Source organism: Musa acuminata, chromosome BXJ1-6 (assembly GCF_036884655.1).
Source record: "Musa acuminata AAA Group cultivar baxijiao chromosome BXJ1-6, Cavendish_Baxijiao_AAA, whole genome shotgun sequence".
NCBI lineage: Eukaryota > Viridiplantae > Streptophyta > Magnoliopsida > Zingiberales > Musaceae > Musa > Musa acuminata.
Window position 1 is genome coordinate 6,004,085 of NC_088332.1, and position 17,663 is coordinate 6,021,747.

The 17,663-nt window shown below is 37.9% G+C and overlaps 3 protein-coding genes across 7 annotated transcripts; 2 read left to right on the forward strand and 1 right to left on the reverse strand.

The window, feature by feature from the left end:
* Nucleotides 1–3,048: 3,048 nt before the first annotated feature.
* On the forward strand, nt 3,049–7,101 carry LOC135675852 (sulfite exporter TauE/SafE family protein 3-like). 2 transcript variants are annotated; one of them, XM_065186438.1, is made up of 12 exons: nt 3,049–3,484; nt 3,595–3,754; nt 4,065–4,265; nt 4,357–4,421; nt 4,514–4,541; nt 4,625–4,701; nt 4,781–4,867; nt 4,960–5,013; nt 5,113–5,334; nt 6,164–6,257; nt 6,337–6,477; nt 6,636–7,101. In XM_065186438.1, the coding sequence occupies exons 1-12, from the start codon at nt 3,272–3,274 to the stop codon at nt 6,719–6,721; spliced, it is 1,428 nt and encodes a 475-aa protein (XP_065042510.1). In that variant the 5' UTR covers nt 3,049–3,271; the 3' UTR covers nt 6,722–7,101. The 2 variants fall into 2 exon arrangements, with proteins under 2 accessions (XP_065042510.1, XP_065042511.1); XM_065186439.1 differs by having other exon boundaries at nt 4,628–4,701.
* Nucleotides 7,102–9,109: 2,008 nt separating this feature from the next.
* Nucleotides 9,110–12,357, forward strand: LOC103987065 (cytochrome c-type biogenesis CcmH-like mitochondrial protein). 4 transcript variants are annotated; one of them, XM_065186441.1, is made up of 5 exons: nt 9,164–9,230; nt 9,346–9,389; nt 10,181–10,323; nt 11,404–11,535; nt 12,035–12,357. In XM_065186441.1, the coding sequence occupies exons 3-5, from the start codon at nt 10,183–10,185 to the stop codon at nt 12,212–12,214; spliced, it is 453 nt and encodes a 150-aa protein (XP_065042513.1). In that variant the 5' UTR covers nt 9,164–9,230; nt 9,346–9,389; nt 10,181–10,182; the 3' UTR covers nt 12,215–12,357. The 4 variants fall into 4 exon arrangements, with proteins under 4 accessions (XP_009403530.2, XP_065042513.1, XP_065042512.1 ...); XM_065186440.1 differs by having other exon boundaries at nt 9,168–9,230; nt 10,163–10,323; XM_009405255.3 differs by having other exon boundaries at nt 9,110–9,389.
* Nucleotides 12,358–12,576: 219 nt separating this feature from the next.
* On the reverse strand, nt 12,577–16,799 carry LOC103987066 (eukaryotic translation initiation factor 2 subunit alpha homolog). The gene is made up of 6 exons (XM_009405256.3): nt 16,316–16,799; nt 16,115–16,201; nt 15,895–16,041; nt 15,633–15,737; nt 13,085–13,183; nt 12,577–12,992 (listed from the first exon to the last, which is right to left on the reverse strand). Exons 1-6 carry the CDS (start codon nt 16,742–16,744, stop codon nt 12,837–12,839), a joined length of 1,023 nt encoding a protein of 340 aa, XP_009403531.1. The 5' UTR covers nt 16,745–16,799; the 3' UTR covers nt 12,577–12,836.
* Nucleotides 16,800–17,663: the final 864 nt, after the last annotated feature.

The window sequence follows — 17,663 nt, forward strand, 5'->3', positions numbered from 1 at the left end:
CAAGAGGTCACTCCTTGTCAACAAGCCCTCCTCGATAGAGGAAAGATCCTTGTCGATGTGAGCCTAACCCTCCTTTAAGTGTGGAGGGTCGTGAGTGTTACTAGTGATGTTCAATCATTGATCTACGTCTCGTATTGTTGAGGGATGCATCTTGATTGAATGGGGTTAGGTTTTCCAACCTCCACGTCTCTTTCTGACATGGTCGGGTTTATCAACTACCATAACTCAAGTAGTGAAGGGGCCAGGTTTTTGGACCTCTACTCCTCAACAATAACCATAGGCAAGGAGAGGATCAGATTTCCCAACCTCCATGCCTCAGGGTCGTCCTTGGGTTCTTTAATGCCCTCTTTCTAGTAAAAAAAAATATTAAGGAAAGAAGTCCGAGACCGGTAAAGGTTTCCCTTCAAACTAAAGTGGTTTGAACCTATATGCATAGGATTGTTCGAGGTGCCACTTACATAAAGATCGAGGTCGATAAAGGTTTCCCGACTCGATCCATTCTATACCCGAGTTAGTAACCCAAAGTATATGGGTATGAACGTGAGTAGTAAAAAAGGTGATCCCCCCTCTTTTATTATGTTGAAGATGAGCTTTTATATATAGTCCTAAGAGGTAGAATATTTTATATAATATTCTATGGGAAGGTAGCCTCTAATCGCCTCCCCTTTGCATCTTTTCAACATAAGCGACAATATGTGGATAACCTATAATCACCTATCTTTGAGCTTTGCTCATATGAGTAAATAGGTAGAGGGTAGCCTCTTTCTTCTCCTTCCATCTTGGACATCATATAATGATCATATTGAATGATGATTGGCTGATAGTATACTCCCTGTCAACTATCATAACCTAATAGGTCCAAATATTGGCTAGATTAGTATTCCTCTCCTACCCGGTTCACTTAACTCAATTAATAGAGAGAAATTATCCCTTATGTCATTGGCTAGTATTGCTAGGAAACCACCAATTATCTATCTAAAACTACTATAAAATGTCAATGAATATATTATAATTAAATTTTGATAGTAAAAAAAAATAATAATAAGGTAGATAAAATATTCCAATTAAGAAGGTCCAACGTTCACCAATTGATTGATTAAAGAGTGAAGGTTCCTATTGAGAGGCTCGATCACCTATATAGAAATATTTCATACTCTATAATATCTAATACACTAATATATTACTTGAGATTATAGAAAAAAGAGTTCTTTAGACTCTCAAACGATAAGGTAATCGAGAATACATAGAAGATAAAACGAAGTAATATTGATTCCATTATACCAATTTAAAAATATAAATTAAATAACTTATCAATGATCTAATAATAATTAATTGATCAAGATAACTATCTTTATAACCCCAATGTCCAATTGAATAATAAATTAATATGATAATAAATAGACTTATTTCATAATGAGGATAATATTACCACTCAAAAGTCCTACTTTAAAAATAATTTAGCCAAAAAGATATATAAAAATTTAAAAATAATGTTCTAATAAAAAGAGATCGAATATCTAAACCTTCATTGTGATAATGTTTTAGTGATCTTGATTTGGATTCTCAATATCTTAATTATCATACATTTGAAAATATCGATGAATATCGTTCATGCTTATTAGTTGAATATATAAAATATATATTTAAATTTAATAATTATATAATAAATCTGAAATTAAAATTTGAGTACATAATATTTACTTTTTAACAATTAAGTGACCCTCTTATTTATTAATATCAAAGAGGTATTAATTTTATTTTTAATTTCACTTATGAAATAATATATCGATGGTAGGAATATATATATATATATATATATATATATAACTTAAAGAGGTATATATATATATATATAACTTAAATTTAAAGAGGCAAATGCAAAATTCACTGAATTGGAGGATTATACAAGATATGAAACGACGCATCCAACCCACCGAACCCAACTTGCAGGTGGCCTTCATGGACCCTGAACATTCCGGATCCAATGTTTATCCCAATTACGATTCAGGTTCTTCTACATGCCAAGCCGCTGGTCTAAATGCGGGTAACGCGCGTCCATCTACGTCGTCAGTAGAGAATCTTGGATCCTGTCTGGTCCCGGACAAGAAATCTCCCATCCAATGAGGGGAAAGCCTTACAGAGTCCTTTATCGCCTCACGACCTGCATGGAAGTCATTTATTAGACTCAGACTCACGTGCATGTCAGGTGCGAGCAATCATCCCGAGCTAGCCCCCACCACCTTTCTCCATCCCGCCAATAACAAGTTTGCCTTAGAATCCGAAGCTACCCTTACGTTCATGCCATAATTACGGCCACGCCGCACCAGGGTAAGGGATCCTCTGCAATTATGACTGTTTCCGTCCTCTTCCAATTCCGACAGCGTCCTTACCATTAACGCCATTGACCGATGATTGATACTTGGACGTACCGATGAGATGAATTGTAGAGGATCCCAAGACTCTTGCCGCACACGATCCGTGCGCCATAAGTTTTTGTCATGGCTGTCAACCCAAAATATGATCGCTAAGCTAATTCCAGCTAACCCTTTCTTGATAGCCAATGAGAATTCCCACTGGATTGTTTGAGCTAAATTACTAAATCAAAGTGACTTAAATTATTTCCACATAAACTTAGTCAAAGTTCCATTGACCTGATTTAGTTGCATTCCCCAGTATATTTTATTTTACTGATATGTCATGTGTGGAAGGCAAATATGGCATTTAATTATTTCCTGAAATTACTATATGAAACAATGCTCTAAAATAAAAATGCCAATTAATAATATACCAAAAAATAATTATCACAGAGAACTCCATGAAGCTTCGTGGGGTGAACGTACACCGTAGATCACAATAACATGATCACAATCTTCACATGTAGGGTTGTTGATGAAGATCCGAGGCTTAATTATATACACTGGTGAATAGTATCCAAAGGTTCATGGACAGTATGGCCTTGGTCGTAAATATCGGCAACGAGAGGGGCATTTTGTTATTGAGAAATATTAAAAGCCGCGCTGCCGCCTCAACGATGGCTGCCGTTATCGTGTTCGGATCCGTGAGTCTCCGCACGATCCGATATCGGCCGCGTCGCTCTTCCTCCGGCTCCGGTCGAGGGAACGGGGGATTGGAACTCCGGAGCGCTGACCTCGTAGTGGTCCTTGGTTTTGGTTGCTACTGGGGATTTGAACCCCGGAGTTTTGATTTCTCCGGCGGAGGTCCGAGGAAGTGAGCGAAGGTTGGACTTTTTGGGGGGGAGGAAGACGGGGATATGGGGCTCCAGTGGCGCACCGGACGGTTGTGGACGGCGGTTCTGGTCGCGTTGGTGGCGGCCGCAGTGGTGGTGGCGGACCGCGGACTGAAGCCCGAGGAGGCGGCTGCTGACGTCGTCGCCGTGGAAGAGGTTGGGCTGTCGGATTACGTGCTGAAGGTGGTGGACTTCTTGTGGCAGCCGGATAAATCTTCCTACCAACACGTTTGGCCGGTAAAGATGACATTTTAAGCCTTGAACTTTCCATTCTTTCCGATCTCTTTGGGTCACCTTTCTGTCTATTGCCAATGCATTTACTTAAAATTTCCCCCTTTTTTGTGAAGCCCATGAAATTAGGGTGGCAAATCGTCGTCGGAACAATCATCGGGTTCTTGGGATCCGCGTTTGGTAGCGTCGGAGGTGTCGGTGGGGGTGGGATTTACGTCCCCATGCTCACGCTTATCATTGGATTCGATGCGAAGTCTTCGACTGCTATGTCAAAATGTGAGACCCTGTACAATGCATATACTGGTAGATTCTGCTAATTTTGTGCAAACATCCACGTCAATGAAGCTAAGGGAGATGCAGAAAACAAAAGAGGGCCTTTTTGGTACTTGGTGTATATAGTCTGTTCTGCAGTAGATCACACATTTCTATTAGTATCGTTTATTGCTGTTTCTTTCTAGTTATTTTAATCTGTAGCACATCTATCTTGTGTTTCTCACAGTTTGGATCCAGTTCTTGTTCTTTAGATTTTTCTTCGTAACTTTTATATATGTTCATATGCTGAAGTCGAAGTGTAAACCTCGGACAGGTATGATCATGGGCGCAGCTGGATCAACTGTTTGGTACAATCTGAAGCTCAGGCATCCGACTCTGGATATGCCCATCATTGACTATGATCTGGCTTTGCTTTTCCAACCAATGCTAATGCTGGGGATTAGCATTGGGGTCGCATTCAATGTCATCTTTGCTGATTGGATGGTCACTGTCCTTCTGATTATTCTCTTCATTGGTAATTAAGTCATTTTTTTTAATGTGACTCTTCTTTTTCTCACAAGTGGTGTAAGGTTTGGATGCTTATTGTATGTGGCTGCTGTTGTTAGGTACATCAAGTAAAGCATTTTTGAAGGGTGTAGAGACATGGAAGAAAGAGACAATAATGAAGAAGGTGCTGATTGTTTCTAGCTCATCTTAAAGCTAAATTGATGATCCTAATTCAGTTGTATACTAAATTGCCTGATCTATGTTTTTGAATTTTAGGAGGCAGCGATGCTTAAAGAGTCCAATGGTAAGTAAGCTGATCAATTTGTTTTACAGTCCATGAAAGTGTTGAAAAAAAGATATAAGATCCAATTGCTCATCTATTTCAAGCAGGAAGAGAAGAAATAGAATACAACGCTCTACCTTCTGGTCCTGGAAATTCAAGTACAAAGGCTCGACGCAAAGAGGTATATATGCAGCAGGCAGCACTCTTTTTGGTTGTACCATGACCTACGGAGAACTAAGATAATTAGACAAACATTGCAGGTCCCTGTCATGGAGAATGTCTGCTGGAAGGAGCTTGGTCTTCTTTCCTTTGTATGGATAACTTTCCTTATCCTGCAGGTTTTAAAGGTGATAAATCTGATCCTAGGCATGTAAAATCAATGCTGTTACGACATATATGAGATTGATGAGTGGCACGCCTTGTTTTCATCTCTCTTCAGCAAAATTACACATCGACCTGTTCTCTGTGGTACTGGATTCTGAACTTGCTTCAGGTTAGTCTCATGCTTTTGCTTACAACGAATGAGTAAAGTTTAGTGGTGATCTAAAAACGACTTCTGTTGTTACACCTATATTGCTAAAATGCTTTGCAGGTTCCTGTATCTTTGGGAGTATCAGGCTATGAAGCTGTTAGCTTATATAAAGGAAAGAGAATAATTTCATCAAAGGGGGAGGAAGGAACAAGCTTTACAGTTCTTCATCTTGTTTTTTACTGCTGCATTGGTATCCTTGCTGGTGTAGTTGGAGGGCTGCTTGGCCTCGGAGGAGGGTTTATTTTGGGCCCTGTTTTCTTGGAGCTTGGTGTTCCTCCACAGGTGCTTGCATCTTTATTCCTTTTATGACTGCTATCCAATTTCTGAAATTTCTTGTAGTTGTTTATTGCACTTGTGATTATAAAGAGAGCACACTATTCTGAAAGTCTTGCTTATGAAGTGTGATGCTATGTCTATGTTAGATCAACATAATTTTGGATCATCAAGAATCATGTGACAACGGTTCTAACATGAGTCATAGAATATTGTTCTTGTTCTCTTTTGATCTTGTGGCTTAACTCAAAATGATATAGCAATTGATAATCGGTTCCACTGGATTCATTGTCCTCACAACCATGGTCACCTCAATGATTTAAGTATGATTTAGTGATTTAATGGATAGTTCGGTTAGTTTTTAAACATCTTATGGTTTAAAATGTTATGCCTATGTTGAATTGGACGTGCAACATATGCATGGCTCATTGATATTGATATGATAACATTTGTTAAATAGGTTGGTGTTTGGAGGTCTGTTGGATTAGAAGGTTCATACATTTTTCAGATTGGGCATGTACAAACAGGCTCATGATTTATTGATATCGATATGATTTTGTGAAACTACTGTTTCTGGATAAACAGGCTCATGAACTCATTGAAAGTTAGGTTAGCATCTGGAGGTCTCTGGTCTTAAAAAGGTTATACATGTTGAATTGGGCATGCAAAAAATGTATGTCTCGCCGATATAAATTTGACAATGCTTGTTGATTTGTGAAGTGGGCAGTGAACAACTCATGGTTCATCAATATTGATATAATAACGTGAATCTACGTTTTCTGGATTGACATGCTCTCATCTCATTCAACATCAACTCAGCTTCAAAGTGTTTCTCCAGGTCTCAAGTGCCACAGCAACTTTTGCAATGACATTTTCTTCATCCATGTCTGTTGTGGAGTATTATCTTTTGAAGCGTTTCCCCATCCCTTATGGTAATCTTGTTCGCCTGTCATTTGCTTCCCCCATTTGCACTGAAGTGTACTTGACTAATATTCTTTTGTATCTGGGCAGCATTGTATTTTGTGGCAGTGGCATTAGTTGCTGCCCTTGTGGGGCAGCATATTGTCAAGAGGCTGATTGAAATACTTGGGAGAGCTTCGCTCATCATCTTCATCCTTGCTTTCACCATTTTTGTTAGTGCGATCTCGTTGGGTAAGCAGACATCTGCACTGCTTCATCTAATTCATTTCCGATATGAAAAAGATGAAACAAAAAAATGCCTGGTGGTCACCGAATTGTGTTGTTCTAAACTCTGCACTCTCTTCTTATCATCAATCACTAAAAGCATGTCTTCTAATATTCTCAAACAGGTGGAGTTGGCATTTCAAACATGGTTCAGAAGATCCAGCATCACGAGTACATGGGGTTTGATAATCTCTGCAAGTATGAAGCATAGCTTCAAAACCGAGCATGGAGATGTTTCACAGGCAATCAGGGAAACTTTCCCTAGCTTCTTTAAGGTGTTAAATCCTCGACGACCACAGACTGCCTTGTCTTGCTCTTGCACCGATTAATATCAGAATTTGCATTCAATAAAGCTCTTGAGAATAAGTCTTGTAGTATATTTTCAAGAATCCTCTTGATCTGCTTCAAAAAAGAGTTCTAAATCAGACTCTCTTTACAGTAATCTCAGTAAGAACTTAAGCCACAAGTCTTTTACTCTCAAATTGTCTTTCATGCTGTAATCTGAATGCTATAGGGTTATAATCTGTAAAATTACATTTGTAATGGTGTTGCATGTTGTTGGAGTCTTCATTGTCTCTTGTTGTGGCTTTATTTGAACTCTGATCATGAATTATGATTCACATTTTTTGCTTGCTTTATTCCAATTTGATACTGTTTTAGGTTAAAGAGAAGATAAAACACACTACTGATACTTGGATCGACTACTCTTTGCCTTTTGGATACTCATTCTGCACACTAATTTGACATGCATGACTAAAGATGGAGAAGATAAAGCAACAAAGACTCATGCCATGCTTAGCATAAGGTCTTCTGCACATTTATCAGTCATTCTATCATCAACATCACTAACAGATTTGATGAACACCATTTCAAACAATGAACACAGAATATTCTTCCTTTCATTCTTGGCCCACTAAGGTCTCCAAGACATCATTGGTATATGTTAGGCAATCTACAGCCACCAAAAGGCCTTGAAATGATCCTCCACTACCAATCATTGACCCAAGCTAGAGAGGTTTATATCATGAACTGTGACAGGACAACATCAAGATTCATTCTCAATTTGGCAAATTAGGAAGCTCAAAAGACTTGAACTTGATATTAAACATGAAAGTCACAGCGTTGCTATCACTTCACATACATATCACATCATCATCTTTAAGATTCATATTACTCGAATCTACAACTGAAAGACCTAATGATGACTTGACAGCATCATCCCAAAGCAAAACAAATGGATGACATATAGATGAACAAGAACTGAAATAATCACACAACTCCTACCACACAGTACCACTACCAGAACACATTCGAGTTCTCAAAAAATACCGAGCAAACGTGTATTACTGCCCCGTCACGAAGCACATTAGCAAGCAAAAAATAAATATTTATAAACCCTAAACAAAAGTAAATGACTACTGTCCGCCGTCTTGGCGGCGGCGACGCCGCGTTGGCTCGTCCACGTCCGACGGGTGGGGGTGCGGACAATGGGTTCTGAAATCCGCCCACTTGACAATAATAACCCCACGTGTACATTAAAATCACCATATAGCCAGCCATTGATCGATCCTAGGATTCGTGGGGATGGCATTGGTGGTAATTAAATTCAATTGATAAGGGTTTCCTTTTGTACTTCTGTGCTCCTAAGCAATTCGACTCGCCTCACGCACCTCTCATGTGCTAAAGTTGTTGATATGGGTCCCATTTATTTAATTCTGAGATAAGTGGGATAAGTGGATCCATCCATTTAATTCTGAGATACCTTTTAATGTCTCAAATGAAGGATGACATTTAGGTGAATACGAAACTATAATTTAAGGTGTTATATTACATTGGTCAAAACAAAAGTGTTAATTTTTATTAGGTCTGATAAAATGCAAGAAACAATTTCTCTCACCATGCAAATGAAAGATTACGGATGATGGTGCTGTTGCAGATGATTGTTGTGGATGAGGAGAATAGCAACAAGATGTGAGGATTTTTCTACATCTACGTCAACGTCAACGTCAGCACAATTAAGCAATCCTTTTGTCGCTCTGCATATGTGTTAGTGTCGATGTAATTGCCGAGCAACAAAAAGGCCATCGATGTATATGTAAAACGATACCGTTCGACAATTATGTCAACATCAACATATATGCAGAGCGATGCCATTCGACATTTATATTGATGACTTTTTCATCGTTCGATAACTACATTGATGTCGACGTAGATTCAGAATAGTCCACATCTCTCATCGCCACTCTTTTTATCTGCAACAGTCTCTCGTGAGCCCCAGTGGTACCATCGTCCGTCATCACCTATTAAAATATTAAAATTATTTTTTTTATTTTTTATTTTCATTAGTAAAATTAATGATGTCATAGTAAATAAATCTAGATGTTTCATTTTCGTAATTATATGATCTCAATATAATTTTTTAAAATATAAAAATTAAAATACTAAAGATAACTAATTATAAGGAATAACATATAATTAACCTAAAATCTTATTTTATCGATCATATTTTGAGAGAGCATGCAAGTGAATGTACATTATATACATTTGGGATTAAATGACATTTTACGACCGAAGACAATATATTATTAGTAAAGAGGCTTTTAGATTTGATTTTGTGTAGTGAAGAATACATATATGTCGGGTTGTTTCATCGCAGCCGCGGATACGGCGAGCGTTGAGGCGGCGGCGCGGTCTCGTCGTCATCTAATCTGCATCCTACGGTTGGGTCAAAAGGCTGGTTTTGGCGCTCGCTCTATTTGTTATGGTTCTGGGATCGTGGAATCTGTCAATTGGAATTAATAATTCCCTGCTATTTCTTGGACACTTCTTGTGTAGCCATTAACCTGAAGCGTTTCAAGTGCGTGTTACATGAATCAGAGGTAATTCCTCTTAGATTCTTCTTCTTCTAGTGAAATTTGATCCTTTTTCTTTTTCTTTTTTTACTTTTGCATGCATGCTTTCTGTTTCTGAAATTGATACTGGAAGTGTTTTTCCTTCATTGTATACAACCTGCTTGACGAAATGTCATGGAGAATCAGGTCGTCTTTGAACTTCTTGCAGTGTTATTTTACTTGTGACATGCGTTGTTTGGGTAAGGTGAATTCCCTTCCTTGTGCACGACTCGTTTGACGATATGTCAAGGAGAACCAGGTTTTTGAATCTTCTTGCAGCGTTATTTTATTTGGTTGTCTCTTGATTGGTTATGTGATTTGGTGCGTGTTGGTGAAATTTGACGAAACGTCCCTTGGTTGGTTTTGTTATTTTACTTGTTGCATATGTGCTTTCTGTTGCTGAAATTGATTCACTGGGACTGTGTAAGGTGTTTTCCTTCCTTGCACACAAACCTGTTTGACGAAATGTCGAGGAGAACCAGGTTTGTGTTTGAACTTCTTGCAGCTGCATCCATGCTTTTTGTAAGGTGTTTTTTCTTCCTTGCACGCGGCTTGTTTGGCGAAATATCAAGGAGAACCAGGTTGCATATGTGCTTTCTCTTTCTGAAATTGGCATTGGGTAGTGTAAGGCGTTTTTCCTTTCTTGCACACCACATGTTTGACGAAATGTCGAGGAGAATCAGCTTCTGTTTCTTGATTGGTTACATGATTTGGTGTGTGCCAGCGAAATTTGTAATGGCTTGGGGATCTTGCAATCTCAGGTTGTGTGATTTTCTCAGTGATGGCGAGTGATGAGGAATTGAAGAAGGCTCGAACTGTGGAGGCTCGTGCGAGGAATATCAGCCACAATGTCAGATGTACTGAATGTGGCAGCCAATCCATTGAAGATTCACAAGCAGATGTTGCTATTTTGCTCAGAAAGGTAAACTACTTGTCTTAATTTCCTGCTTCTCTCTGTGATTTATCTAACAATATATGAGGTAGATGTATCATCCATGACTTTGGATTAGAGAAAGCAAGTGAATGTTTTTTGCTAGTTCAACCTATAAGAAAATGCTGACTATAAAAAAATAAAGCCTTAAAAACCAAGGCATAACGACTCTAGTGAGTTCCACCTATAAGAAATGCAAATAACCTAAGAAGAGCAAGTTTGTATCCTATAGTATTTATGGGTTGGAATTTGAGGCTGTATTGTGCTTTCGCATGGAATGTTGAAGAGGATTCCAGGTCACAGAAAGCCACAAGTTGGACTCATTCTGACTTATGCATTTGTTATAATTATGTTGAGACTATGAGACTAATTGTTCTCACCCTAATAATTTTCATCATTTAAAGATCTTCATGGTACTACTGTACCTTCTCGGTAGCAAACATTTTCTCATGTAGAATTCTCATTAATATAAATATTTTAACAAACAAGTAATGGATACTCTAGGATGTGTAAATCTGTTCATTTAAGTGAGGCACTAATCTCAGCAGTATATTATTCTTTGTCTGTGAATAAATTAACTCTTTCTTGTGAAAATGTGTTAAATGCGGCTAGACTTCATCATCTTCCACAAATCTTTGTCGTTCTTTTCCATTACGTGCAGAGGAACTACTGTATTTCTCTCCTTTGACTCTCTAGTTTTCATTTGAATGAGCCACATCAACTGCAGCAACATTGCAGTTTCTACCCAACTGTCACCATGTTGTTCTATCTAGAACATCCATGTCTTTAGTTTTGTATTACTGGTTAGGTACTGTGCTGGCTTATTTGATCTGACATTTAGCTTTCTAAAATCTTGTTCACTGTTCTCATTCGTTGGAACGGTACCACGACCAACTTTCTATTAATTTTTATTTCTCATGTGATGAACTTACAATTGTAGTGTTTTATTTAATCTTAATACTGAAGTATTGATGAATAGATATTTGATGTTGTCTACATTCTTTGTATTATGTAAACAAGACCAAAACAGTACTTTGCATTTGTAAGGAATTTTCTTGTGATATTTAACAGCTGATTCGAGATGAGGTCCGGGCTGGCAAAACTGACAAGGAGATATATAAAAAGCTAGGAGAGGACTTTGGCGAGGCCGTACTCTATGTCCCTCGTTTTGATCTACAAACTGCTGCTTTATGGTTGTCACCGGTGAGTTGATTACAATATCTTTTTGTTGACCTTAACTCATCCTGACTTGGAAACCTATTTTTTTACATTAATATCGAGGCATATCAGGTCATATTAACACTACAAATGCCCTTGTGAAACATCTGTTGTTATCATTTTATACTTGATACTGAAACTGACCAAGCCATTGATGAACTCGGGTTTCATGACTCATGAAAATCTTCTTCTTTGTTCTAATCTCTTGTTCCGCTTCTGAAGTTGCCAGCCTTGCTATAAGCTTTTTATGTCGCATTCTCAAACCTAAAGATATCTTCTATCACGGTTGCACTAAATTCATCTCCTGCTTATAAGCCAAGTTTACACGATTGCATAGGAAATTGATGACTCTGTTATGCCTCTGCAAATTCTAGAGGTGCTCTCTAGCTTTAGTTAATGAAAGGTTGTCAAGAACCACTTGATCTTGGAACATGCATTGTGAGAAAAATTTTGTCAACACTAACCCTGATGTAATCAAGCACAGTTCGTCATCGCTGGGACTGCAGCCGGAGCATGGGCGTATCGGAGGTACAGACAGAAGACCAATGTGCACATAATGGCACTGAACCTTGTTAGAGGTGTTCCCTTGACCCCCACGGAGAAGGAGACGATGCTTGACCTCCTCAAACCACCTCCATCTCCAAGAAGAAGATGGTGGAATTGATGTAAGCTAGCAGATCTGCACATTTTTTATCTACAAGTGTGTATTTTGCTACCAGAGAAATCCTGTCTGAAATAATCATACGATTAATGCAAAAGTTTGGTCGTTAAAATAGAAGAGCCACTCCATGAGTTTGGGAAGAGCCACTCCACTCGCCACATCTGAAAGCTGTGAAAGGAACTTTTGTTCTTGAATGCATATATCAAAAACTTGGATCTAAGATCTAAGGAACTGTTTATGAGCTGCATTATATCAACAGCTGTGGTAGTAACTTCATGCAACTTCACAGAAGTTGTCAAGGGAAGTGCAGAACTACGATCTCAAGATGCATCAAATGACCAAAATGAATCATGCTCTTCCACATATTATAGAAATAAAAAGTGTCAATGAAATCTTTTTATTAACCTTATAAAGGAAAAGAAAACAAAGGATGCCACTTGATTCTAACAAACGCTAGTTCCTTCCTGTAACTCGATAGAATTCAACAACATAATATGTTACTTGGCTTCACACTAATATCTCATATGCATCCCGACAGAATTCAACAACATAGTATGGTATCTGGTTCCACACTAATATCTCAGACGCAAAACCTTCCTACTTGGATCTCCCTGACAATATTTCTTTAATCTGCCATGCTAACACCAGAGTTCTCCAGATCCAACTCGCCCATTCCTGTGTCTTCCTCCTCTTCGCTGCCTTCATCGCCATCAACCTCATTATTAGCAGACTGCAGTTTCGCCATATGCTCAGCAAGCAGCTTATCATCTCGTTCACTCACCTATAGAAAAAGCATTCAAAATTCAAAATTCAAAATTCAGGATGAGTATTAGACGTCTATCGAGTAAATAATTACAAGGAAATGTAACTTACAGCTCTTGGTGCCTCCTTCAGTGTAAGTTTTCCCTTGTGCAGTTCAATCTCCTCAGTGCAAGCTTTAACTGCATTATTGAGAACCGAAATCCCTTGTTCCTGTAAACAGCCACAAGGCACACTAAGAGATGCAAACAAGGGAATAAATAGAAATTATAGTAATACCTAGTGAATTAACACAAACATACATGCACAATAAAACATAATATAATCACCACTAAACCTCTATAGCTCAGAACCCCTTTTCAAGGAATCACATGAGAATAATAACAGGATAGAAGAGAACAGTTGAATAAATAAACTTTTTAGCAACTGACATATTTAAGACAGAAAGGACATCTCCCAATCTGATATCTCATTGTCAAAATATGGTAAGACGAGTTGAAGTCAAAAGTACAAGTAACAACAATTCTTTCTCCAATATTAGTTACCAAGAAGAGAATGTAGATACTACGTGCCAGAGAATCATCTGCCTCATATAGCATTCATGTTGACTTTATTAGTTAAATCTGGGATAGCACTCCTCTAAAGTTCAGATAGGCATATAAATCGAATAATTTCTGAAGCTACACATACTCCTATTCCAGGAACAGTCACGGAGAGAGAGAGAGAGATACTGGGTCAATAACGGTGATCTACAAATAGTACGAAGCAGTAGTTGCCCATGAATAGAGGTCCACTCACATACTCAAACATATTTTAGTGGAAGAATAATTTTATAAGTTAGAGAGATTTGAATAAAGCATATATCAAATTCATATGATCCATGCCAATATAAGATTCAATTTAATGGTTTTGAACACATAAGTGCACTATCATGATGCCATCAAAATCTAGTTATAGGTATTCAATTATACCATGATTGCCAGCTCTATTATTATTTATAACTCGCCTGCAAAGATCGACCTTATAAATTCCTGAACACATGCTGGTGGGAGACTACAAAAATTTGATGATAAAAGGTGAATTAGGCACTGATATGGTAGTGGCAAGCATGAAACTATACCTTTCAGAACAAACAAAATATTTTGCCATCGATAGAACTCAATCTCAATGGAGAGTAAAGATCCTTATAGCCAACTCCAAATTGTTGTTGTTATGTCAATTTTCAAAAATATACAAATTTTAATTCATAGAAAAATAAGAGATTTAAATCCTTTATTTTTTTCAGATTATTTTCAAAGTGGCAGTTATTTTTTTGTCAAAAATCTAATATAATTTAGAGTTAATGTGATACAAAACACCATTGCAGGAAAAGATCCATATAGCCAATCTCAAATACATTATGGCCTGTTGTCATTGTGTTGTTGTATAGTCTTTTGGTGTAATGTCTAAATTAATTTGTTTTAGTATGCTTATACATAATAAATGGAATATTTTGCATGAAATTGGACTTAATTTCAACAATTCATGATGCAGAACCCAAGTATAGGACCTCCAAGAGTAAGGTAGGATCTATAGACTTCCACATAAATGAGATCCTCTAGCATAGAGACTAAATTCACGGAGGCTCTATAAAGTGGAATGTCAAAGTTGCAATCCCAGACAGAGAAAAAGCAAGGTTAATATGTTCTGCATGAGAGAAGGTACAAAAGATCCCTTTGGTTCCTTCACCCTACTGATAAGTGACCTTCTAAGGAAAAGGGGTGTCAGCCTAGGATGATAATTAGATTTTGATTCTGCTTGTTTACAAAATATAGGAGTTCTACACTAGCACATATCTCAATTAAGCCTGAACTATGTTCAAAATTAACAAGACAACCACGATAAGAACTGAAAATCAACTAGTAAAGTGCTTGGAAGCCACACGTGCACATAGAAGACTGGAACACTATACAAATTATCGCACTCGGTGAGGATGTCATGTGGTAGCGACCATCACATAGTAGAAGGCATGGAGAGTAAAGAAATTAGTCCCAGACAAAAATGTCATATGGCTACTTGGCATGTGCATTCTCTGAGTAAACGCAACAATCAATAGAAGTACAATAACAATTTATTTACAACAAAATTATATGGCTACTTGGCATGTACATATTCTCATTAAACACAACAATTTATTTACAACATAACAAAGTAAATCTAAGAATAAGCCAGCGAAATTAAAGATACTCAATCTAAACTGTTGCACACAAATAAGGTAGGCAACATAATTCATAAGTGTCTTAGTAAAAGATGTCATAGAGTATAGAAAAATCATAGCTCAAATCAAAAACCACACTATTACTCCACCCTTTACATTATTTAAAAAAAGAAATATAACAAAGAAGCAAACAAAAAACAACCAAGTAAAACATAAGCTATCAGATTACACCATCAAGAAAAGTTCTTTCATTCAATTGGCCCCTCTTTAACTAGTAAAACCTCTTCATAAAAAAAGAAATAGAGGAAAAGAAAACTTAAAACACATCTTCTTACAGGAATGCCATCTTGATGAGTTGAGAAAGCATTTCAGGCAACGCTTGCAAGAAGAAATTTACTTGTGCTCGATAAGTTATGGAGAACCCTATACAAGTTATGTTAGAAAGAGCAATGGGCTGTCAAGCACCTTATCGAGAGTCTGTGTGGTGAGAACGTAGAGTGGAGGGGCAACCAACTTGATCTTCACAGGACAATCATCATTTCCTGCAGCTTCAGCTTTCCTCATAGCTTCCTGCACCACAAATGGTTCCAAATTACTTCAAGTTAAATGCCTCCATCATTTTTTACATCACAAAGCTTATTTGGCATCAAAGTAGCACTTCAAATAAGTAATGTCTATGTAAGAACAAGAAAAAATAAGAAAATGAACAAAATTTAGGACTCAATACCTTGATGTGAAGTACTCCATCAAACTGGAAGCACTTCATTTCAATATCAGCTCGTATCTTCAGCGGCTGTGGCGTCATCCTTCTCCTAATGTTTTTTACCAGCGCATCCTTCACCTCGGGTGTCACCGCAGGCACCACCTTAGTCACCTGCAGCCAACCTGATTAATAACCTCAACAAGTCATCATAGAAAGTTCAATAACTAGGAAACCAGAAGATGACCTCTTGCCCATCAGCCCCAACTTCTTTCACCACCCGAGTCAGCGAATCGAGAACCGAGTCTGGATCGGTCACAACTACCTTGAAAGCCTAAAGAAGATCACCAAGAAACCGATCTTTATTCAACGGAAATGCACAACCAAGAACCAAGCAGAGAAATTAACGAAGAACTAGAATCGAATGGTCTGTTCCGCTGAATGACACCTCGAAGGCGTGGCCGTACTTGCGGTAGAGGGGCCAAGCGATGTGGACGTAGAGCTCCTCGAGGTCGATGTCCAGTGTCTCCGCGACGTGGCGCATGATGGAGTGTACGAGCTTGCTCTTGTTGTAGCGCTCCTCGCAGGCCTGGATGTCCTCCTCGGAGACGCGGCGCTTGGAGAGGTCGATGTAGCCCTTGTCGCGGTCGACGCGGAGGACCATGACCGGCTCCTGGCGGCCGACCTTGATGAGCGAGGAGATGGAGCGAATACGGCGGCGGGACAGCTCGGAGAAGAGGATCATGCCCTCGATGTTGTTGTACTCCAAAAGAGAGACGTAGGCTCCCATGTCGGCGATGTTCTTCACCTGGATCATCACCGCCATGTCCACCTCCGGGTACTTGGCCTCGTACATCCGGCACTCCAAGTTCGGCATCTTCGGTGACTACACAGATCCACAATTAGGGTTCTTCCTGGGATACGGTTTCGTGGAGGCAGCGCTCTATCACATTTATAGGTCACAAAATTACATTATATTTATTTAATATATAGTTAAATTCAAACCTAGTTTTAAAAAAATTTCATAAAATATTTTTTTTTTATAGAGCTCCACTCCTTAAAATTATTTTTTCTCTATCTCCGTTTCATTTACCCATTATCGCCTCTACCGCTCACCCTACTTATATTGACCCTCGTTAGTCAAAAATTTCGATTCCTCCTGCTAACTTATAATCGTATGACTAGCCTCTCATCATCCTCGCCATGACATAGATTGACAACGATGAAGATACGGGTGACCAACGATACATTATCCTTATCGTTCTCACCCATAATATAAACGATCGACGATGGAAACAGTTAAGGGTCAACAAAAGTATAGACATAGATGTCTCATGAGCATAGACATTTAAAGATAAAATCATTATTTATGAAAAAAGGGATGTCATCGATTTTTTTTTTAAATAGAGTGTTTTATGATAATTTTTCAAAAACTATGATGTTATTTTTCAGAATTTATCCTATATATATCATTTAAAAGAGCTTTTTAAGTAGTTTGTCTTTTATATATTTTGTAAAATATGTAAATCACGCCTAAAAATGATTAACTTTATTTTATGGGAGAGAAATTAAAAGAGGAGATAATATAAATTCATAAAGAAATATTATAACTCATGTTTTTATTATAGATATTGCTGGAATATGACAAAACAAGTTCGAATGGCTATTAATTCAAATACTTAAATTATCAATTTTGGAAGAAAAAAATTAAGGACTAACTTAAAATAACACTCATGTTTGAAAAATTATCTAGTTAATTTAGCATTGACTTTAAATTATAAAATTCGATATTAAAT

Coding starts and splice junctions, on each gene's coding strand:
- LOC135675852 (XM_065186438.1), top strand. CDS start 3,272: ATGGGGCTCCAGTGGCGCACCGGACGGTTGTGGACGGCGGTTCTGGTC. Junction 4,868..4,959: donor TTATCCTGCAGGTTTTAAAG/GTGATAAATCTG, acceptor ATCTCTCTTCAG/CAAAATTACACATCGACCTG. Junction 6,478..6,635: donor TGTTAGTGCGATCTCGTTGG/GTAAGCAGACAT, acceptor ATTCTCAAACAG/GTGGAGTTGGCATTTCAAAC.
- LOC103987066 (XM_009405256.3), bottom strand. CDS start 16,744: ATGCCGAACTTGGAGTGCCGGATGTACGAGGCCAAGTACCCGGAGGTG. Junction 16,042..16,114: donor TTGGGGCTGATGGGCAAGAG/GTCATCTTCTGG, acceptor GGTTGGCTGCAG/GTGACTAAGGTGGTGCCTGC. Junction 12,993..13,084: donor TGAAGGAGGCACCAAGAGCT/GTAAGTTACATT, acceptor CTTTTTCTATAG/GTGAGTGAACGAGATGATAA.
- LOC103987065 (XM_009405255.3), top strand. CDS start 10,183: ATGGCGAGTGATGAGGAATTGAAGAAGGCTCGAACTGTGGAGGCTCGT. Junction 10,324..11,403: donor TTGCTATTTTGCTCAGAAAG/GTAAACTACTTG, acceptor GATATTTAACAG/CTGATTCGAGATGAGGTCCG. Junction 11,536..12,034: donor CTGCTTTATGGTTGTCACCG/GTGAGTTGATTA, acceptor AATCAAGCACAG/TTCGTCATCGCTGGGACTGC.